General features: G+C 40.1%; 3 protein-coding genes across 9 annotated transcripts in view; 2 read left to right on the top strand and 1 right to left on the bottom strand.

The window, feature by feature from the left end:
- Window positions 1–4,249, top strand: part of HECTD1 (HECT domain E3 ubiquitin protein ligase 1) — a 44,816-nt gene extending 40,567 nt beyond the window's left edge. For all 3 annotated transcript variants that reach the window (XM_072427609.1, XM_072427608.1, XM_072427607.1), the window contains exons 26-31: window positions 17–235; window positions 1,119–1,252; window positions 2,177–2,333; window positions 2,488–2,710; window positions 3,417–3,471; window positions 4,019–4,249. In XM_072427609.1, coding sequence (XP_072283710.1) covers window positions 17–235; window positions 1,119–1,252; window positions 2,177–2,333; window positions 2,488–2,710; window positions 3,417–3,471; window positions 4,019–4,234 — 1,004 coding nt within the window. In that variant the 3' untranslated portion in view covers window positions 4,235–4,249. The remainder of the gene's footprint in view (window positions 1–16; window positions 236–1,118; window positions 1,253–2,176; window positions 2,334–2,487; window positions 2,711–3,416; window positions 3,472–4,018) is intronic.
- A 573-nt stretch (window positions 4,250–4,822) lies between these two features.
- Window positions 4,823–21,488, bottom strand: AP4S1 (adaptor related protein complex 4 subunit sigma 1). Of its 3 annotated transcripts, none has more exons than XM_072427605.1 (6): window positions 21,281–21,488; window positions 13,720–13,899; window positions 10,940–11,026; window positions 9,865–9,933; window positions 7,058–7,069; window positions 4,823–5,730 (listed from the first exon to the last, which is right to left on the bottom strand). In XM_072427605.1, the coding sequence occupies exons 2-6, from the start codon at window positions 13,855–13,857 to the stop codon at window positions 5,602–5,604; spliced, it is 435 nt and encodes a 144-aa protein (XP_072283706.1). In that variant the 5' UTR covers window positions 13,858–13,899; window positions 21,281–21,488; the 3' UTR covers window positions 4,823–5,601. The 3 variants fall into 3 exon arrangements, with proteins under 3 accessions (XP_072283706.1, XP_072283707.1, XP_072283704.1); XM_072427606.1 differs by having other exon boundaries at window positions 21,215–21,350; XM_072427603.1 differs by lacking the exon at window positions 21,281–21,488 and adding an exon at window positions 20,823–20,976.
- Window positions 21,241–23,903, top strand: part of STRN3 (striatin 3) — a 37,379-nt gene continuing 34,716 nt past the window's right edge. For all 3 annotated transcript variants that reach the window (XM_072427602.1, XM_072427601.1, XM_072427600.1), the window contains exon 1: window positions 21,241–21,468. In XM_072427602.1, the coding sequence (XP_072283703.1) occupies window positions 21,241–21,468 (228 nt within the window). The remainder of the gene's footprint in view (window positions 21,469–23,903) is intronic.

Below are 23,903 nucleotides of genomic sequence, written 5' to 3'. Positions count from 1 at the left end.
AATTTTTTTTTTTTAGCCTCTCCTCTCATGGGAGCTCAGAGTTTCCCCAATCTGACCACAACAGGAACCACATCCACGGTTACAATGTCAACCTCAAGTGTCACTAGCAGCAATGTAGCCACAGCCACCACCGGCCTTTCTGTGGGTCATTCTCTCAGCAATACTTTGACCACCAGCTTGACTTCCACTTCCAGTGAGAGTGACACTGGCCAGGAGGCAGAGTATTCCTTGTATGGTAAGTATGGAATCATGGCCTTATTGCATTCAGCTTTATACTACTACCACACTACCTACTGCCACCACTGTATTCTTTAAAAAACAATATGACTGAAATAAAAGGTTCCATTATCTGTTGACACAGAGGCACTTTCTCTGTTCTTCTTTAGTGTAGGTGTCCTGCAGTCATTAGGACAGGTATGCTGGGTGTTTCACCCTTTAACTAGGTGTCAGTTAAAATTCTGTAGTGGTCTTATAATTTAATGAAATGTCTGTAACTAGACAAGTGTAGGTTTATGGGAGGTTCACCTTAAAAGAAATCACTGCTATCCAAAAATCACAATATTTGTAATTTTTTTAATCTGATAAATATCCATTGAATAATTTGTTCAACACATACCACACATTTTGAATTTAAATGTGCATGTACTTCTTCCCGTTTAGAAAAAATAAAATATTCACAATATTGTGTTCTCTGAAAACAAAACTTTGAAAACTTTGAAAACATTACCAATTCCTGTGACCATTACCAGACTTCTGAACCGTGATGGGGGGAATATGTTGACATGGTCTTTGCTGCCTGTAGATCTGCATAGCTTAAAATTATTGCAAGACTGAAACATTTTCAGTTTTATCAGAAATTTCTACAGGAGATCATCAAAGTGGGTATGTGGGTTTAAACTCATGAGATAAAAGATTACATAATAAAAGAATGTTTGGTTTCAGAGCATTTAATGGTTGACCAGAAACATTGGCCATGCAGCAGATTTACCTTATGCAGGATGTTTCTATTGAATTATGTTACAAGCCGGATGTCTTAGTGTGGCGATTGCGTGGTGTTAGCACAAGATGTGAAATTTTTCTGCATTTGTACTTACTTGCTTACAATTTTTGCCTGGCAGACTTCCTGGACAGTTGTCGTGCAAGCACTCTTCTGGCTGAGCTGGATGACGATGAAGACCTTCCTGAACCAGATGAAGAGGATGATGAGAATGAAGATGACAACCAAGAGGAACAAGAATATGAGGAAGTTATGGTGAGTTTGTAAAACGTATAGTAGGAAATCTGAAGACAATCCATTTGTAAAAACAATTCATTTACGCTTTTGCTCTATGTCTACTCAGTAGATTGTTTCTGTTCTGATATGTTTTTAGAAATATCAGACAGATGTGGTAAAGCTCTTCTTTGGTAGAAAACATTTAATGTGTCTTAATTTGCTTCTTTTTAAAATGAAAGTTAGTGTATCACAGACTTGCAAAATCTGTTCTAATGTGCAGTTTATATTCTGCAATGTTTTACTTTGATTGCACAGTGGTCACTTTGACTCCATTTAATATGCCTAAAGCAAAACTAAACTTTAAAGCTGACCAGTAAGATGCATTGTTTTTTTTTTTTTTTTTTTTGTAACCAGATGTAAGCTCACATTATCAAGAATAATTGTTGCAACTAATAGAAGTGATGGGATTAAGGTACAATTTGATACTCCAGTAAACCATCATGCCCAAACCTGTCAAATATACAGATATTTATCTTTTGGGTGTGTCGGTTCAAAGAGGACCTTTCTTTTAAGTTCCCACTTCATGTAATATAATAAGGTGTTTAAAGCATTACCAATTAAATCATTATTACTATAAATATTTAGGGCACAATAAAGAAATTGGCCTTTTAACTGTTGTGGTAAGTCTAGCCATAACAAGAGAACTTCTAAATAGATATATCAACAGGAACTGCCCCAGCATTCCTTCTTTCAGGCATCCAGGAAGAATACTTTCTTGTTTAGATTAGTGACAAACATCTAGAAAAAAATGATCTGATATTCAATGCACACGTACGTAGGATTTGTCTGTCAACAACATGGTTACACAAAAAATAAAATTTTAGTTGGGACTGATAGATCAAAAATTATTAAATGAAGTGGCATTTTCTTAACATATAAACAATTTTTCTTTTTGCAATGTAGGAGGAAGAGGAATATGAGACAAAAGGTGGAAGACGTAGAACTTGGGATGATGATTATGTTCTAAAAAGACAGTTTTCTGCTCTCGTGCCGGCTTTTGATCCTCGTCCTGGGCGGACCAATGTCCAGCAGACAACAGACTTGGAGATTCCAGCTCCAGGTATGTATATTGCTGGTAGGCGGCAGCCTGTAAGCATGACCAATGTTCTTCATATGATCAGAGATGAAGAATCCAAATTTTTTATTATGTGCAACAAAAGTAAATATTGACTTATTATTTATCTGCATTATTTAATGGCTGTCTTTTATTGCAGGAACCCCTCACTCGGAGCTCCTGGAGGAAGTGGAATGTGCTCCTGCACCTAGATTGGCCCTCACCTTGAAAGTAACTGGTCTAGGAAGTGGAAGAGAAGTGGAGCTACCACTCAGTAACTTCCGAGCCACCATATTTTATTATGTGCAGAAACTTTTGCATCTTTCCTGTAATGGAGCCATCAAGTCTGACAAATTAAGGAGGATATGGGAGCCCACTTACACGTAAGCAGACATATGATTTATAATATACTACAGGATGCCTTTCCCAATTTTCAAAGCTTCTCCTCTTTTATGACCGATAAATGGTTGTATAGTATAAATATTCAGGAAGCAAATAAATATTTACATCTTCAGTTGCCTTCAGTTATTAGAAAACTTTTTGGAAACTTTAAACTATCAATGCTTGTATTTTATGTACTGTAGCCTGCATCATTTTGCTTATCTCTTCAAATGAATTAGGAAGATAGCCCCTGCAAATTTTTTACTTAGCCAGAGCCCTCAACCAGTCAAACCCACGTTGGCAGTGTTAGATGAAGCCTGGTACAGGTTTTGTTTTCTTTTGCTTGGTCATCAAATGATTGTTTACCCCACAAAGTAAAAGATATATTTAATACAATTTGATTGGATTCCGTGTTCTTTGCTTGGATTCCGTGTTTTTATATTATATAATACAATTTGTTTATCTTATTTAACTGATATGATCATTACATTGAACTATGATAATGTGAAGCATTGGGCAGCAATATATATATTGAAATATGTAGCAAATTACTCATTATGATGAGAATCTCATGTTTAATTCCTGTATTGCTGTCATGTTATCCAAAGGTTGATCAGCTAGTTGCAGTTTGCTAATGTAAAGTTAAGCCATTGTTTTTTAAGCTACACCTGGTGTTTCTAAACTTCTCTCACTTTATTTTTTTTACAGCATTATGTACAGGGAGATGAAGGATTCAGATAAGCAGAAGGAGTCTGGTAGAATGGTAAGTATTGCTCTTACTGGCTTTTCTGACTTGCATTGTATAACAAAACCTATCTGACTCTACTAATTGTAAAAGTCTGTTCTGTGCTACAGCTATTCAAGCATGAGAAATAATACAGTGTACGAAGAATGTATAAAACACAAATTACAGGTTTGCATTACAATGGATATTGGCTGTTTCTGCTGTCATTGTGTCAGGTTGCAGAAACTGTGTGCAACTGCAATAGAGATTTTAAACAAGAAGCTGTATGTTGAAAGAAAACAGTGACATAATGTCTACAAGCACACTGAAAATACCAAATTCACCAAATGGCATTCAGTATCTCGGCATACATGTTTACAGTGTTGGCCCATTGTAGCTACCAATAAAATCTGGCTGCTGTTTTCTGTAAGCCACCAAGCATTGTCTGTTGCATAGGCTCCTTATGGTGTATAGGATTTAAGGATCTTCATTCAAGAAAATTCCATTCAGTTTCCAGTAGTAGAGCAGATCTGTTGGTGCTATCCAGAGCTGAACTGTCCCCTAAATACCGCATTCCCTTCTTCAGGGCTGCTGGTCCGTGGAACATGTGGAGCAGTCACTGGGTACAGATGCTTTGCCAAAGAATGATCTGATCACCTATCTGCAGATGAACGCAGATCCAAGCTTCTTGCGGCGCTGGAAACTGACTGGAACTAACAAGAGCATCCGAAAGAACCGCAACTGCTCCCAGCTTATCGCTGCCTACAAAGTAATGCGGGGCTGGGGTGGCATGGTTGTCTAGTATACGCTTGGCTTGTTGTCTTGAAAACTGTAATGACAGATATTTATGAGATAAATGGTGTTAAACCTAAGGTAGCTTTTGTATTCACATGTATTCAAATATTGTGTGTGTATGTATGTATTTGTGTGTTTGTGTTTCTGCATATTTTTGGAATGGGAGAGGAAACTGGAGAACCTGCAATCTCCATGCAGATAGCGTCCTGGCCAAGATTAAAACCTGGGACCTAGCGCTGCAAAGGCCAGAGTGTAAACCACTGAGCCACTGTGCTGCCCTTATCTAAACTTCTAAAGGTTTCAATAGCAGCCAATTTGAATGAAAGTTCAAATTGGGCCCATTTACACCACTGTGGTGCAAAAAATACACATTTAAGCAGCCCGTTCATTGGAATGATCACTTAACAGCACAACAGACCAAAGATTCTGCACATTGTAATACCTTGCAATACTGATGTACAACTTCATGTGTTGTGGTGGACCTTATTAGTTGTTCTCAGCTTACAGCAATTGTTTTCACCTAATTTTGATAATGACCTCAGTAGGTGATATTTTATTTATGAACCATTGTAACCTTTAAACACATGCCAGTGACTTTCGGCCTTGTATAAATAATGTTTTATTGAAAGTCATGGTGGAAACAGTGAGTTGCTGTAATGCATAGCGGTAAACACGTTAATGAGGCAGAATATATAGGACACTTCAAAAGCTTTTATCTGACTGGTTGCTGGGGGAGGTTTAAATGTCTTCAAAGCAATGTGCATCATTTTATTATTAGGTCCTATAGAACAATAAATAATTTATATTTGGCTTATAATGTGAGGCATCAGCCCATCCGCCTTCTTTCCTAATTTATAAAGAGGTATTCATTGGCTAATATGTTATAATAAATAGTGTGTGTGGTCTGTTAGCACTGATGTGCACATGGAGAGGGGAGATATTCGGAATAGTCACTTTCTTTGGCTGACAGTGGCAGCAGCATTCTGCACGATTGTGTCAGGTGGAGGTGGCTCGCTGGAGCTAAACCGGTTTAGGTTCTAAATGAAGATTATTCAAATACTGATATTCAGGTTGGATTTAGAAAACCCCAAAGCAAAAAGCTGCAAACAGTCTGCTGTAGTCCAAAGCCAAGTGAATAGTGAGACAAACCTCTTCATACCCTGCTGTTGGAAGGCTGCTCTGCATCAGTAGTAAGCATGGAAAGAGTGCCCGGTTTTATTTCCTGACATAAACTTCTTGTTGTAATAAGGATACAACCTTACCAGGAGAATGTCCAGGGTGAAAATAATGCCAAAAACGTTTTCTTGCCTGTCCCTTCATTAGATTGTGCAGGCTGCTGATCTGTACCATTTAGGTGATGTCCTCAGTCACCATTCAGCTGTCTCCCACTTTGTCCAATACAAGAAGCGGAGCGAGAATCCGTGTCTTGTTTGTCTCCACAGCGCAGCCATTTAACACCATTTCATCCAAAATAATGTGCACCTTATCCAGATTAAACATGATCTGTGTGACTGAGTCAAGGCATTATATAAAAGTTGTGTGAGTTTTTTTATATACATTTTGTACTCCAAACACTGCCTGGAGTCATTTTAGCATATAATATGCTTTTAGTGCATAGGATTTATCACTACATCATGACAAAAAAGGTATATAGGTAAAATAATAATACAAATATATATTTCCTGTGCTGAGTTTTTATGACACAAGTTAAGAAGTGCACAATGCAATGGATATATAATGCAAGCAACTATCTTCTCAAGTGCTGAATGCCCTTCTACAAATCTACTTTACACTGATAGAAGTCACACTAGAGATGGTGGGTTTAGTTTTAAATGGCTTAGGCAACTTGATTATTTGACCTTTTTTTGTATTTCAATAAAACATTTTCCTATATATTACCCTGGGAATCTTTATGATGACTTATGTGGTCTGGGAGATATAAAATAGTGACACGGATCTATCCCAGACGATTGAAGTTCATTACAGGACAACTCAAGCTAGTAAATCACCCCAATTGGTTCCACCCCCACTGTTCCAGTTGTTTTGTGTATGTAGACCCCAGCACTGGTTTATTTCTGGGGTATTACACAGCTCTGTTGTTATACTTCCAGCCCTCAGATAGTATAAGCAGCTTCTCTCACCCATTTCCCACCATTGCCGTTTTCCTTATCCAGTCCCCGTCCATTTTCAGAATACAAGGCGCTATGTGATTTGCTGAGAATAGAAGGTACATTTGATCTGGACAACATACGCACAATGACAGGGAAAGCGGGGCAGGGAGACAACAAGGGGAAACTTAATGCTACAACTATTTGTGGTAATTACATTTTTTACCACTAAGGAGTGCAGAACTGGATTAGTGAGCATTGAGCCAGCTATATTGCAATCTGATTTGCTTGTTTATTTTTACATTTTGTTATTTTTGTTAACTTTTTACTCCATTACATTGGGTTTTAAATACAGTTAATATGTATTTTTAATGGCCCAGGTTTTATGGGGAGCGATGATCTTTTATTGTTTCTTGGAAAGTTTGTAAACAATTTTATCAATGTGTTAATAACATTGTTTCTATGTCATTATCTTGGTAGATGCACAGCCTTTTTTGCTCCCATTACATCGCTGATTGACAACAATGGAATTCACAGCAATTACTAGTAGACGGAACAATGTGATCTAGGCTGGGATCCAGAAAACAGTAATTTTTATTTGTGCTACTTTATTTTTATAAACTAAGACTGATAGAATGTATAGTAATAACACTGACATGTACCCCACTGATTAGTTTGAAGTGTGAATAACTGTGGATTTACTTTATTTTGGAAAAGGATACATCCAGTTCACTCTGAGGGGGGGAGGGGTGAAAAAACAAAATGTTAGCAAAGACAATTATTAAAAGTGTTCATCTTGTTCAATAGAAATGGATAGAAAACAAAATCTTCAATTGGATAACTTACGAGAAGCACAGAATGGTCAGCATGCATATTGGTAGGGTAATACCAAGTTTGCACAATCACATGATCAGTAACCCAGCTAAAGGTTTTTTCCCTTTTTTCTACCTGTATGGCTGGGTACACACAATCCTTTCCAACAACAAAGGACTGCACGATCCATGAACGAGCGCTGTACTGCTCTATGGAGGGGGAGAACGACAAATTCTAGCAGACAAGAATCATCTGACGTGTACATAGCCTATGGCAGAGATATGACTAAATAAAAGATAAACAACTAATGTTGTTCATTAGTTCACAAAAATGATCAGTGCCTACTTATTATTTATGCAATGTTCAGTTTTTGGGTTTAGGTCCTCTTTACCAGACAGTCCATTGCTATCCAAGCACTATTACTACAACTACAAGTACTATTGCTTACCAACTACTTCCTCTGAACTTCAGATCATGTCATCTAATTATCGCATGGTTTCTACTATAATGCTGGGAAATGTGGCCTGGTATCTATTCTTCTGACTTTGGGTGTCTTTGACCCTCCACTGGCTATAGATAAGAGGGAATGAACTAAAGCTGCGTACACACTTCCAATTTTTGTCGTTGGAAAGGATCTTTCACGATCCTTTCCAACGACAAGGGAGTGCACGATGCATGAACGATGCTGTACATACAGCACCGTTCATGCTCTATGGAGAGGGGAGGGGGAGAGTGACGGAGCGGCACCCTGCTGCGCGCTCTCCCCCTTCCCTTTCATTAGGATCGGCTTTCGTCCATCGTCCGTGGATCCGGCAGGTCGGTCGTCCGGACGATGGACGACACCGACTGTACACACACCAGATTTTCGCCCGATAATTGGCCGATGCCGATTATCGGGCGATAAAAATCTGACGTGTGTACGTAGCTTAAGGGTAGAAATAAATTAGATTGTAAAAGCTCTTCTGAGCAAGGTCCTTTTTAATGTACAGCGCTGTGTAAAATGTTGGCGCTATATAAATACAGTCTATTAATATTAAATGAATGGTGGCTCTGCTTTGATGAACTGAAAATCTGCAAATAGTTACATTTTTGATGGGTTTAGATATGCTAGATCTATATAGTCTGGTTTTGCCTGGGTGCAGTCTGAGACTGTTTACATAACCCATAGCTGGTGGTCTGGGCTGGTGGGGTCTCCTTCAAAGAGAGCCAGTTGCTTCACTCTTTAAAGAACAGTTTAACTTTCAGCCCTCCTAAATTAATCTACCTTTCAACTTTTCTGCAGTCTCTGATTTTGCAGTTCAGGAGGTCGCCCTTTTGGCAGCTTTGACCTTCGCTCACAAATGGACCCATACAGAACAGGTTTTTAAAGTGAGTTCAGAATATCCTGTTGATCATGTGTGAATTGGGTGATTTCTAAATGATCCCATTTTAATAGTTGATTCTCATAAATTTTTTGCTGTGCTTGTTTGTAACTATTGCAACATTTCACTGCAGCCTCCTCATTACATTAGAACATGCTTTCTGATGATTCACTGAGTGCTGTGTAGAAATCAGGAATCCAGGGCTGCTAAAATAAATTAGGCAGGTATGAAGCACAACATATTTTAAAATGATTCATTAAAGTGAACATCTGCTTGTCCTATACCGCTTCTGCTTTTAGTATGAGCAACTATTTCAAAATGTATTTACAGCACCACTTGCATATAAAATCTCAAGCTCCACATTATCTGAGGGAGGTTTAATCTGATATTTTACCTTTCATTGTTCCTCCCTACCCACTTATTAACATAGCTGATGATGTTTTTATTGTAATAAACCTTTCTATTTTTATTACATATCTTATTTTTAACCCAGTGATATTATTACTTTGTTTCTCTGCAATGCAGGCAGATGCGTGCATAGCTTCCTGAAAACACAGCATCTAACCTCATGTTTACCACCCTAGTTAATACCTATGTGTAATACTTAAGCCTCCATGATTGAAATAACTTAAATACAATGAAAGTAGTGTGACAGATATAGTAAAGCTGGGGAGGAAAGGACTAGATGATGCAGAATGTCCTCCAGACAGGGAAATAGGGAATATCTGCAGTTTTTAACGAATAATGTGAGAAGCCCACAGTATGCAGTGAAATCAGAGACAGCAATCAGTACAGCAGTGGAGCCGGAACAACTAACCGAACTGAATATAAGGCTGAAATTCTGCTTCAAAATCTGTAGCCCATGAATGAGGTTGGATCAGAATAGGTTTAACCCCCCTAGCCATAATCCCGAGTGTGATTCGGGGAGGATTTTACCTGCAAAGCAGTAGTCCTGAGTCACACTCGGCGTCGCTTAAAACATTAAAAAACACCTTGACCCATGGGCGTCCCCAGCGTCCTACTGGTCCATGCAGGTTATTATTACATTTATTTAATACTGTACATATTTCGGTAAATTATGCCTAAGAATTAAAGCTTACAATGTAAAATAAATTTCCATGCAAAAAAAAATGTAACGCTTTTTGCATGGAAATACAGACAGAATTAGAAGGCTAGGGGGGTTAACCTTTGCTTGCAAAGTGTACTTGGGAGATGGGAATAAAATATAAGGAACTGCAAAGGGGGTTAAATATTTGTTAACCCTGGAAACCCTTCAGACAATATAGCATTTCCAGAATAGCTTGAAGAACCTAATAACCATGTCAAGGACTCTCTCTTTCTTTCATTATACTTACCACTCTGCTAAAGTATTTATCCAAAACTTCAACAAAATTATGAATAAGTTCAAAAACGGCCATCTCGTTCTGTAACAAGAAAGAAACAATATTCAGGCACTTTTATGCATAAGGTGTGAACTAGTAGTGATTTCTGTAGTAAAAGTACATCACTGTAGAAGCATCTATAGATGATGGATGACTACATAATTCTACACCTACAAAACTCCCACAGTTCCAATCAATAGGATGCAATTATTTTGAAACATATTACAAGAAAAAAAAGATTTACCTGAAAAGTTTTAAGGTAAATACCACATCTCTCCTTTCCTGAATATTATATGTCAGTGTTGAAATATCAGTTTGTAATAGTATTTGTATTAATAAAATATATTAAAATCTAGGAGATCTACATAGTATGGAAAGTCACTAAATTGGTTGAAGCTAAAGCCGCATACACAGGTGCAATTCTTGTCGTTGGAAAGGATCTTTCACGATCCTTTCGAACGATAAGAACCGCACGATGCATGAACGAGTGCTGTACATACACCACTGTTCTGCTCTATAGAGAGGGGAGGGGGAGAAGGACGGAGCGGCACCCCGCTGCACGCTCTCCCCCTTCCCTTGCATTAGGATCGCTCGTCGTTCATCGTTCGTGGATCTGCAAGGACGGATCCACAGACGATCAATGACGTGGGCTGTACACACGCCAGATTATCGGGCGAGAAAAATTTGACGTGTGTACGTAGCTTAAATCTGTCATTAAAGACCAATCAGAGAGTAATGATTATTTCTATGCTAGGTTAAGTCTAATGCAAGGGAATTGGTGCTGCTCATTTACTTAAAACCTTCACTTAAAATCACTTCACCACTCGGCCATAATCCCAAGTATACTGTGCTGTATGCCTAACATTCGAATGGGGCTATTATTATTTCATTTCTAAATTATAGATAAATAGCTGAAAAACATTTTTAAAGAAATTATATTCCAACCTTATTGGGACAAATATTCATTGCTAAAGCAGAATGTACATTGCAGAATTAGAAATATCTGTTTTCGCCATACAAATGTGTTCACAGTTGAGCTTTGCCTTACCTCAGACTCATCTATTCCAACCACAATGAATAGAGCTGCATACTGACGGTAGACCAGCTTGAAGTCTTTATACTCTATGAAGGAGCACTTGAAAAGCAAATTGGGAATAATGCGTTAAAATATATAACAGTGGTATCTGACAATATCCAGCGCCATTTGTTGCAGAACATTCCTTACTGTTTTAAAATTGGCTAGTGGAATTCACAAAACAGTGACATCGTTTCCCATCACTACATATAAGAACGCATTCTGTGAACTACAGTACATTCTATTTACTTAAAACCAGTGTAACTGGTTCATGTGCACTTTTTATGCACTAATACAAATAAGGAAACCTGCAAAAAACCAGAGAAACCTGAAAACCTTTATATGTACAATAATGGATGTTGTTTCTGTATAGTAAATGATGTTAGCATGTAAAACTGCACCTAAGAAAACTTTGTGTGTTTTACTTTGCACTATAGATTTTTCCATTTTGTTTTCCAAAAGAACGCTTAGAACACATACTGTATATTTGTGTTAATGTGCATTACAGCACATTACAGATATATGGGAACCCTTACATTCACTACATGACCCTGACCCCTGCCCTCTCTATTTTACATACTCCTGACCCCTGCCCTTTCTACTTTACATACTCCTGCGCTCCCTATTTTCCATACTCCTGACCCTGCCCTCTCTACGTTACATACTCGTGACCCCTGCCTTCTCTATTTTCCATACTCCTGCACCCCGCGCTCTCTATTTTACATACTCATGACCCCTGCCCTCTCTATTTTACATACTCCTGACCCCTGCCCTCTCTACTTTACATATTCCTGACCCCGCCCTCTCTATTTTACATACACCTTCCCCCTGCCCTCTCTACTTTAGATACTCCTGACCCCTGCCCTCTCTATTTTACATACTCCTGACCCCTGTCCTCTCTACTTTACATACTCCTGACCCTGGCCCAATCTACTTAACATACCCCTGCTCTCTCTATTTTACATACTCCTGACCCCTGCCCTCTCTATTTTACATACTCCTGACCCCTGCCCTCTCTATTTTACATACCCCTGGCCACTCTACTTCACATACTCCTGCCCTCTCTATTTTACATACTTCTGCCCCCCCCCTCTTTATTTTACATACTCCTGACCCCTGCCCTCTCTATTTTACATACTTCTGACCCCTGCCCTCTCTATTTTACATACTTCTGACCCCTGCCCTCTCTACTTTAGATACTCCTGACCCCTGCCCTCTTTATTTTACATACTCCTGACCCCTGCCCTTTCTACTTTAGATACTCCTGACCCCTGTTCTCTTAACTTGACATATTCCTGACCCCTGCCCTCTCAATTTTACATACTCCTGACCCCTGCCCTTTCTATTTTACATACTCCTGACCCCTGCCCTCTCTACTTTACATTCCACTGACCCCTGCCCTCTCTACTTTACATACTCCTGCCCTCTCTATTTTACATACTCTTGACCCCTGCCCTCTCTACTTTAGATACTCCTGACCCCTGCCCTCTCTATTTTACATACTCCTGACCCCTGTCTTCTCTACTTTACATACTCCTGTCCCTGACCCAATCTACCTAACATACCCCTGCCCTCTCTATTTTACACACTCCTGACCCCTTGCCCTCTCTACTTTACATACCCCTGCCCTCTTTACTTTTTTACTTTACATACTCCTGACCCCTGCCCTCTCTACTTTACATACCTCAGACCCCTGCTTTCTCTACTTTACATACTCCTGACCCCTACTCTCTTTATTTTACATACTCCTGACCCCTTATATGACCAGCACCAGTGGGGTTGGTTTCCAGAAGTTCAGAGGTTACAAGTCTGACAACCATCTGGTGCAGTGTTTCCCCAGTCCCTTTTTGCCAGGTGCACCACTCGGCACGTTTCACTAAGCACTCGGTTGTTTTTAGGCAGTTACTGAAGAGTTTTGTCACAATACAGGAGCTGCCATGCGCTTACAATTTCCTCCCACCCAGCTTAAAATAATTCCTGGGTTGAACACTGTAGCATCTCTACAGTGAGCTTAAACCGGATAATGGGTGACTGCCTATGCCAGATATGATTGCAACACAGTCTGCTTAAATCCCAACCCTCATTATCTACAAGGAGAGGAAACAATTCATTAGATGACAGGGGTTCTTCAGAAATTAATAAGTTAATTAATTGAGTATTAATAATGATCTATTTAACCAAGTACCATATCATTCAAAATAAATTACGAGCATAGTGCTATAAGACCTAACATATCATTCCAGACCCCTTTAATGAGAATCTTGCTACTTACTATCCTGAATACTTGTTTTGGTCATTGACTTAAACCTAAACCAGCGAGTCAGCATTATAGCAACAATAATTTTTATTTTTAGATGATGTCTTCCCTGTTACTTTAAACCCTAGCGGACAGTTTGATCTATGGTACTCACAGAACACAAAACATAGATGGGAGAAATATGAAGGCTACTACTGCCAAGATCAGATTCTGTAACACTATTTGCCTGGCGGTTATTACCATTCAATGTCTTTTCACCTATCTCAGTCTCTAACCTGGAGTATATATGCAAATCAACATTTATGACTTCATCTGGTTACAAGCAAGTCCTGGGTCAGAAAATTATAAAGCCAAGCAGATAGTTTTAGGAGGTGGCAAGCAATGGAAGTTTTTATATTTTTCTTTGCTTTTATAAAGTAAATTTGCATTTATCAGTACCATTCTAAATGACCTAATTCTACCAAAAAAGTCAGAATTAATGTATATTTGATCTCACCTGATCTTTGGATCGGGAAAGGCAAAGTTTAATGACCTCAGATTCCAATAGCGTCCTTTTCTGTACCTCTACACACTCATAGTATCGGGATAGCCTTGTCTGTCCTTGCTTGTTGACAATCAAGAAGAATTTAATCATTTCTGCTACTAAAATACTCTCATCAAATCGCAAATTGAAATACTGCAAGAAAACAGAAACATGTGTCCTTATTCCCAAGTAAAACAACACGCTGAAGATCTTTTTTCTTTAGTAACTGTACACACAGCAGAGAAGGGTCAGAACCTCTATCATCTCATTTCTGACAATAGGAAAACACTTTCTGATGAGGATGTGCATGTTGTAGGATCATGAATGGCACACATAGGTGGTTCTTCCTTTTTCTTTTTTACATCAAACAATGCTATATTCTTTTCTTACTTCATTAACTTATTTGGTGTAGGTATATAAGTCGAACCTGTATACTATAGAAAACAGCCAGAGTCTGAATTGAAATATAAATGATATAAATATAGCAAAGTCCTTAAAGAACCAGCATCTGCACATTAATCATTTTGCTGATTTGCCTGCTTCCTGCTTTGATCTCAGTTTGTCTCTGGACTATGCTCTTGTGCTTTGCTTTATTTTCCTGCATACATAAGAGGTCTAACTGGTGAGGCAAATATGAGACACACAGGCTGGGTCCCCAATACCCAGTAGAAAAGCTCACAATAACTTATAGAAAAAGTTAAATTACATGTAAACCTTGCCGATAAACTTCTTAGAGTTGCTAAATTTTGATCTGTTAAATAAACCATTACAAGTGTTTTGTGACTATATCTGTTCAATACATACCTGTTGATTGGGTCAGATATCCAAAGCTCCCCTGTGACCAGTGCTCACCTACTCTGTTATCCAATTGAGAGTAATACCAATTTACTTTGAACTACTAAATATTTAGTTTTTATATTTTGAAGATGGGACAGTAGGTAAGTAGTTTAGCAAAAATGATTTGGAAAGTCGGACAAATTTCATTCTACAAATATGTAATTTTCACCTGCATTAGATCTAATATGCATAAACAATCCTGTAGTGGGGAATAGGTTAATCACATGAACAGTTAGGAGATAGTGGTTGGATTTTCTTCTTTGTACACACAATGTAATATTATTAGCGCCATATATTACGAAGCACTTTACAAAGTCCATAGTCATATGACTCAATGTTCCTGAAAGGGGCTCACAATCTAATGTCCCTACTATAGTCATATGTCAATAACACAGTCTAAGGACTATTTGTGAGGGAAAGACGTTCAACATAACTGCATATTTTTGGAGGGTGGGAGGAAACTAGAGTAGCCAGAGGAAACCCACACTGACACAGGGAGAACATACAAACTCCTTGAAGATAGTGTTCTGGCTGGCATTCAAACCTGGGACCCAGCGCTGCAAAGACCAGAGTGCTAACCTCTGAGCCAACTTTACTCAATATTTACCAACACATCTGATCTGTCCATGTAGCAGTTCAACATATTTTTTCTGTACATGCATGGTTTTAAAATGGATATATTATATATATATATATATATATATATATATATATAAAGTTACTGCATATGATTTTATTTTGCAGTGTTATATATTTCAACAGTAAAAAACTAAATAGTCTGTATAGGTGCATAAATAGTAAGATTATATAAATGTGTGTGAATGTATGTATGTGTATAAATATATATATCCATGTTAATACACACACTATCACACGATAATAATTACATCCTAACAAGTATGTCACTTTGATTATCTTTTTAAAGCATGAAAAAGAATAATTGCAAGCTCAGCTACAGTTCCCCTCAAACTCGGATCACTCCAGCCCAGCAGAAGTGGCAAGAAACGATTGGATTTACAGTCTGACAGGTGTGCATGTGTGTAATCCCAACAACAGGTGTGGCAGCATATGTGTGAAGGAATGTTCCAGCGTGAGCATGTGTCGCTCTGTCTCTGCAGACAGGAATGGCTGCATGTAGTAAACGTATAGCTAGCAAGAGCAAAGATTTACAATTTAACTTCAGATGGTTGAATGGTAGATGGCAATTAGTTTGTATTATTTTAGTGCATTTTTAAAACAATATTAATTTAGATGCAGACTGTACACTAATAAAGCTTGGTGTTTTCTAATGTTAACGTCAACACCATGACACGGAAATGTTCACCTAAATTTCTATATTCAAGTGGTATATCCTGAATATGAATTATGATCTCTAGCTATTATAAAATGTTTAACCTCAGCCAGACCCCGATTAAATCACACAAAGATCCCAGCAAGTAAACAGCTATAGGCATCAAATCCACATTTATGGACAAAGTTTTGGCATTCCTAATGTTTCCTGTAAGTGTCTTTAGCTACAGTCTTACTATAGACATCAGACTAGGATTTCTGATACAAAAGAACTTGTTTAATAGATTTCCAGATACTGAGCCCTCTTACATAAAACAGAATGGTGTTTTTTTTAATTTATTTTATTCATTACCTATTGTTATCATGTCCAGCAGTCAGTCAATTGCACTGCACAGGTTATGCTGAATACGTACCCCACACATACCAGGGAACTTATTAACCCAATTGCATGGTTTTAGAGGTGAAGAGAAAACTGGAGTCCCTAAAGAAAAATCACACAAACATTGGGAATCACGCAAACTCTTTCAGATAGATTCCTGGATGTGATTTGAACCCAGGAATCAGCGCTGATGATGCAGAATGGGGTTATGTTGCTAGACCAGTTAGAGGACTACCACATGTGCCAGCCAGGAAGGGCACCAATGCTACCAGCATGCCCGCTGATGGAGTAAGATACTGTCTGAAAGCTGTCTGTAACTTCTGGTAACAGACACGGAATGTTTTAAAGTATTTCCAACTTTAGGAATAAAAAAAAAAAATCACACATAGCTGCTAACTAGTCCTCGGAAGTGGTGGCTGCATTACTTTTCTATTTCAGGTTGTTCTGTTTTAAATTCTAAGGCAAAAGGCAACTAAAATGAGCTTCTGTTCAGAAAGATTTGTGGCTGCTAGCAGGAGTTTCAAGGTGGCTGAAAATTATTTAAGGTTGGAAAGAAAACAGAGTTTTAATTTTAGCAAAAACAAACCCGCTGTATATTATTATTATTATTAATAAACAGTATTTATATAGCATCAACATATTACACAGTGGTGTACAAAGTCCATATTCGTGTCACTAGCTGTCCCTCATAGGGGCTCACAATCTAATGTCCTTGTATTAGCACACCAATCCAACAAGCTCACATCTATCTGAAGAGATATCACATCTATCTTCTGTATCCTCATCTATGACAGAACTGTCCTTTAGAACAGAATGAATCCACACAAGAACATTTGGCCTATTTAACAATATCCGAGTCATCAAAGGAAAATTGCCTCTTAGCGGAAAGATGAACAAAGAGTTTCTTATCCTGTTCAGTGAATTCTAGCATTGAACTATAAATAGGAAACATAACCAGTCTGGCTTGTTTGTGCTTTGCATACAGTGAATCCTGAATATTCTTCACTATCGGCCATATTGTGCGTGGATCTTCATGATTCTGAGAAGATCATCGTATGAAGGGACAGGTTGAAGTTTCTTTTACAGAAAAAGCTTGTTTTGTGCTACCCTACCAGTTCTATCTTAACCTACCTATTAAACACACGCTCAGAACAATCTACAGTTCTGTGTGTTTGGATTAAACTTGTCCTTTTAGCAAGGAAACTGATCCAGAAGTTTCTGTTACCAGTAATAAAAACTTGCAAAAGTGAAACTATAGCTTTGAACATTTCTGCTTCATGTTCAAAGAACAGTAGTAATAAAAAGGCATAATTTTAGGCTGAACGCTTAGTACTACAACCTGCACATCTTTGGAGGCCTCCATAGTAAAACTGATTTTGGAATAATAAAACGGAATTTCTGTAGATGCTAAGCTCACCTCGGAGGATTCTAAGATTGGATTATTGCAGCCAAACTTTTCTGGGTCCAACCCCATCAGGGACTTGGAAGCACTGAGAAGATGGGGAGTTGGAGTTGTCATATTTCTTCTCTTCCAGTTTTGTCCATTGGAGGAGGGAGATATGATAGGATGACACGGTGACTCTGGTCTTTGTAGCGCTGGGTCCCAAGTTCGGATCTTGTATATTGGAGTTTGTAAATTCACCCCATGTCTATGTGGGTTTATTCCCACATTCCAAAAAAAGTTAGGTTAATTGGCTTCCTCAAAATTTGATTTAGACTGTGGTAATAACAAATAACTATGATAGGGACATTAGATTGTGAGCTCCTTTGAGGGAAAGCTAGTAACATGACTGCAATATTTGTACAGCGATGCGTAATATGTCAGCACTCTATAAATACTATGTGCAGCCCTGGCCCTTGAATATTGGTTAGCCCGGGCGAGTGAGAATAAATGGGAGGGAAGAGCCCTCTGGGATACCTACGTCATGCATCCCGGGAGGCTCTTGGCTGCTCTGGCAAAAAGGGCTTCTTCTTCATCTCAGGCATGCGCATAAGAAGCCTTTTTGCCAAAAGGGAAAGAAATTGCAGGATCTCACACATGCGCAGTGAGATCACTAAGTTTTTTCCCCATTTACGTCATCTGATCTCGCACCTGGGTCATTTGACGTAGGAAAAAAAACAACGCGAGAGCCGATAGAAGAAACCTCAGGACCGATCGACTGCTTTGCGGGATTGAAGGTAAGTGGATTTTTTTGTGTTTACTTCCTCTTTAACATGGTTACAATGCGGAATTTTGTAACACATTGTAACATCAGTTCAGAATTTGTGAAACATTTGACTTAGTTAGACAGTCCAAGTTGGAGACAGATTCACTTTACAACAGTTAGGACTCTTACATACGCACAGTGTGAAAAGGTGCAGTTGGCAGCGCCAGGGCTCCTGCTGCCATACACCTGAGAGTGGCAAACCACACCGCAGGGGTAACTAGAACTGAGCGGACACCTTCAAACAATACCCATACCAGTATTCCCCCCCCCCCCCCAGATTCTATTTCTCAGCTAGATGGGGAGAAGATGTAGCCGGGTGGTCAAATAATGGGCAGGGCAACAAACTCAGTGTTCCCAGATGATTTTGCTACAAAAATCCAGTAACCCCTAGAATTTTGTGAGCTTTTTACTGCCCCTTTATACTTTGTTCCAAATTTCTATTACCCACCCTTTTAGTTTGCCACAACTATGCTGTGCCCCTGTATTGTGGGTCAACTTGGTAATAGGCACAGTGGTGCCTCCAGCGTGTCATGTGGTCACAACGCTGCAGTTGCCTTTATAAACCAAGAGGGGCGCAGAGGAGCAGCTAACTACACAGTTTTATACCAAACATCTGAAAAAACTTTTATTATTTGTCTGGAGTTGCACTTTAAACTCTGCAGAATATTTCATCCACATTTACCCGGCTTTGTACCCATCATTCCCATTTGTCACATCACACATTCTATGAATGGCATATTATAGGTGAGTAATAGTGAGGGATAAAACCTTGGCAGATTTGTATTGCTGTCCATACCCTTTTGAAGCTTCTTATTATATCTGCCCCGACTCTCTGGAATGGTCTTCCTTGTCTTATTCGGCTTGCTCCTACTTTCTGCTCATTTAAAAGAGCACTCAAAACACGTCATCAGGATTTTCCTTTCCTCGGCCAATCAGAGCACTAGAGGTTTTCAATGGAGAGACTTGTCCTCATTTAACCTCTAGTGCCAGGGATTGTACACCGACAGGAGGATTCCCAGGGCTGCATTCATTCATTCATGCAGGCACTAGAGGTTATTTGGTTTGCCGAAATATCATGGACCCATCGGGAGTTCAAGGAAATTTTTGCGAGAACGCCAAAGGCCTTCTCGCTCATCCCTACCCACCACTCCATATCTCCCCTCCTATTATGTGATACTTCCCCCACCTCCTAGATTGTAAGCTCTTCTGGGCAGGGTCCTCTCCTCCTGTGTCACTGTCTGTATCTGTCATTTGCAACCCCTTGTGTATTGTACAGCGCTGCGTAATATGTTGGCACTATATAAATCCTGTTTATTATTTATAATAAGTATATCATACTACAGTGTTTAACCCAGAAATTTTTTTAAGCTGGGTGAAAATTGTAGGTGGATGGCAGCCCTTGTATTGTGACCCATCTCTTGGGTAATCACCCAAAACAGCGGGGTGGTTACTAAAAAGTGCCGGGTGGTATGCCCAGCTAAAAGGGGCCGGAGAGAACACTGTACTACATGCATTAATCACAATGACTGATGATGATCACATCGCACAGCCATTGCTATATGACAAATCTCTGTAGGAATATTGCTGGGAATTCTGGTCCGATACGGCCACGACACAGTTTGGAGGTATTACTGTAACACATGAGATCATTTGCTGGTCTGGTTATAATAATGAGAATAAATATCCATGTGTCACCAGAGCTGAAAAGGAGAAGAAATCTTCCAATATTCTGCCCAGTACGGTGGTTATCTCTCCGGCCTTTGCAGCGCTGGGTCATAGGTTCAAATCTCAGCCAGGACAAAATCTGCATGGAGTTTGTATGTTCTCCCTGTGTGGGTTTCCTTCCACATTCCACACAGGTGCAGTGAGGTTAATTAGCTTCCCCCCAGGACAGACCTTAGACTGGAATAATGATGTACGACTATGGTAGGGACATTAGATTGTGAGCTCTTTTACAGCTAGTCACATGACATACTGTGTAATAATATGGCTGCTAGTCCTGGTGACAACTAAGAGGACATTTCCCTTATCTGAAGAGATTTTCTCTCACTTCCTGTTGTGTGTATGGGGGAAGTGAGGGGAAACTTCCACATAAGACGATTCTGTGTCCTAGCATATAGTCTGGGGCCCCTCACCTTCCTAAAATCTCCTCATTTTATTAAGTGAAAAGCGGCCCTGACAACACCACAGTAAACAGGGGCCTCTGGAGGAATCTCCCCATAATATATGAATATTCATTGTATATCCGCCTGACTGGAAACCATTGTGCATGGTCCGCCATTACAGTCACAACAGTTCCCGGCTCAGTATTACCGGCCCGGTTTATTCCCCCCCCTAGCAATGTATAGGCGGCAGTCGGTTACCGTGTGTGGTGTCAGTGACGTCACAGTCAGAATTCCCAGTTTGGTACCGGAAGAGTCTCCCCAGGCAGTGACCTCACTGCTGCGTCACGAGTCGGTGGAAGGCGGAGTGAAGCCACGTGATGCAGGTTGCCTTTGTGACGTCAGTGCACGGGTCTCGCGCATGCGCATTGACGCCGTCAAGCGGGAGGCGGCGAACGAGGCCGGTTACCCAGAGTGCCCCGCGGAGTGAACCGGACCCGGGGGAGGTCTGAAAGATGGCGACCGTCAGCAATGTGATTGGGCGGAGGTTATAGAACGGACATTTGTTGTTTTTCCGGGGCCGAGGCCGTTCCTCCCCATCCCCCCACCTCCTCCCCCCCCCCGACCGGAGCTGCTTCCTCACGTGACTGTACCCGAATTAGCGGAGCTCCGGGGCTATATGGAGGATCATCCAGCGGTGGCGGGAATGGCTGCCTCACCTAGGCCGCAGGTCGGAGGTCCCGGACAGAGCCCAGCGCAGGGAGTCCCTTCATCAGAGCCAGGCTGTGAGCTCTCCGCTCGGCCCATGCAGTACACCATCCCCGGGATCCTGCACTACATCCAGCACGAATGGGCCCGCTTCGAGATGGAACGAGCGCACTGGGAGGTGGAGAGGGCCGAGCTACAGGTGAGGATGACAGGAAGCTGGGCCTGTCCGCTCACTCTGGAGGCCATTTTAGGGATCAGTGAGGGCAAATCCACCCCATCTACTGCCCCCCCCCCCCCCATACTGACCTCAAATACACCCCCCCTAATGTATCCCCTCCCCCATACTGACCTCACAGCCTACCCCCCTATGTATTCCCCCTATACTGACCATAGATACAGCCCAGTGTACCCTAAATACTGACCAGGGCAATCTCTGTACTCTTTTGCGGACGTTAAAGACAGCTCAGTTTTTAGTTGTGCTGACCTGAAATCCCAATGTATCCCTGTACTGTCATCAGACTGATTAGGGGCAACCCCTGTACCCCCCCCCGACCCTACAGACCGCTCAGGGTATCCGGCATACTGACCTCAGATCAGATGTGACTCAATGTATTCCCAATAATGATCGGACGCCGTGCAATGTCCCACATACTGTCCTGATATCAGAGTGTGGTGTGTTCCCCATATTGCCCTCAGATTAGAGGTAATCCAGTGTTACCTCCACCCCTCCCCAATACTGCCCTGAGGTCAGAAGTAGACCAGCGTATTCCCCATACTGACATCAGCCCAATATACTGACCTCATATAAGAGGTGACCCAGTAATCCCCTCCAAATAGTCTAACATCAGAGGTAGCTCTATTCCCTAAAATGATCAGACGGGTCGGTGTATCACCATACCCCCCCCCCCATACCTGAGATGGGAGACCATGCAGTGCTGTCTGACCTCCGTCCTCTCTGGGTGTCTGCCCACACCCGGTGACCTTGGGCTCACCAATCCTTCCACTTTTCTTTATAAAATAAAAGAACTTTATGAGCAGTTTAATGGTGATAGTTTTCTTGGCCCTGTTATATCAGAACCTTCCAGCCTTCTGCAGCACAGCATTCCATTATAACAGAAAACCCCTAAAAATAGGTCTCAGCATTTGGCCTGTAAGGCCATTACTTTGCATTTGCGTGAGCCCTTCTTCCCCTTTTGTATCACAGTGAAAAGCACTGAATATTTACATTGTGCCATAAGGAAAGATTATATAAAAGAGAACAATGTTCTCTCAAGTTTCATGAGGACCTTTGTGCTGCGTAACATTCATCTTATATAATACTAAGGCACCGCCATAGTACTTACCTATGGATACGATGCAGGGCAGTACACTACTGTATTACATTACAAGACATATGTACTCTGTATATTGTTGTATTGTTTTATTGTAACAATGTTCTTGGCCCCAATGGTATCAATTCAACGTCCTATGTATCTCAGCCCTTCAATTTCATTACTTTCAATATCCTTTAATGCTGGAAAATATTTATAAATACACTGATTTTGTAATCAATTTCTCAACCTTTTCTACTGTATATAATTAACGCTGTTATAGCTTCCAATAAATGTTTGAGTTCAGTAAAATGGATTTAGAAAGTCATAGCAATCAGGAGCTGTCAGTCACCTTGTTCAGTTATGTTTTTGTATAATATTATATATAACTGTATAAATCCTTGAGTGCCACATATAGGCCAAGACTTTTACACTCGCCTTACCAAAGTTATTTCTGTCTGATAATGAAATACTAAACATACGTGAGGATCCTGGTTGCAGTTGGACGCCATGCTTAGAATTTGATTTTGAGTAGTGTTGGGACCAGAAAGTATTGAGGTTACCCATGTATGTTTGTGCATTGGACTTTGTGCATTGTAAATTATATTAGTTTGTGTGCCAGCTAAAAATAACACTTGGAATAACTTTATAATGATAGTATGTATTTAAGTTGGTTAGCACTAAACTGTTTCTATTAACAATAACAACTGAACAATACACTTATATTAGCATTGGCAGTGCAGTTCCTTCTGAGGAAAAGCAATTGCAAAGTCAGAAGAAACAAGTTGGTTCCAGATACAGTAATGGCACCACCACATGCAAACATGTTTATAGAATGGTCCCCAATTTCTCCTATTCGCTTAAATGGGAGCACAGCTGAGTGTGCAGTAAATCACTGTGCAAGTCTAAAGAAGTCTTAGGGCTCTATTTATAAAAAGGGGAATCAGTCATTCCCTCGTGGGAATCTTCCAGGTGGGTTTCAATGGCAGTAATTTAATACCAGCAGGGAATGTGAGATTCCCTGTTTTATAAATAGAGGGCTTAGAGTAAATCTAAACTTTTTAACTGTTTTTATAGACTAGGAAGGGTGATCTTCTAGTTATAATGTTTGTTTCTATTAAGGAATGGACTTTCCTTTGTATGTTTCTTGTTAACCTCTGTCACTAGGAGTGAAGGTTTGTGCAAAGTAGAAATCCTCTAATGGGATCACTTGTTCTCCTCCTTTGCTGGTGTGTTACTCTTCAAATTGTACGTAGTTGTATTTTAAACCTGTCCCGTACATGACAGGTCCCCATTAAACGTCCTGCTGCTTGAATGATATCTC

This window comes from Pyxicephalus adspersus, chromosome 12 (assembly GCF_032062135.1).
Source record: "Pyxicephalus adspersus chromosome 12, UCB_Pads_2.0, whole genome shotgun sequence".
Lineage (NCBI taxonomy): Eukaryota > Metazoa > Chordata > Amphibia > Anura > Pyxicephalidae > Pyxicephalus > Pyxicephalus adspersus.
Note: the sequence above shows the minus strand (reverse complement) of the source record. Positions and strands in the feature narration are given on the sequence as shown.

Bases quoted from the DNA above. Each gene is read 5' to 3' on its own strand.
- AP4S1 (XM_072427605.1), bottom strand. From the start codon at position 13,857: ATGATTAAATTCTTCTTGATTGTCAACAAGCAAGGACAGACAAGGCTA. The intron at 11,027-13,719 runs GTGAGATCAAAT...TTGCTTTTCAAG, and splicing joins TTTCCCGATCCAAAGATCAG to TGCTCCTTCATAGAGTATAA. The intron at 9,934-10,939 runs GTAAGGCAAAGC...TTCTTGTTACAG, and splicing joins TTGGAATAGATGAGTCTGAG to AACGAGATGGCCGTTTTTGA.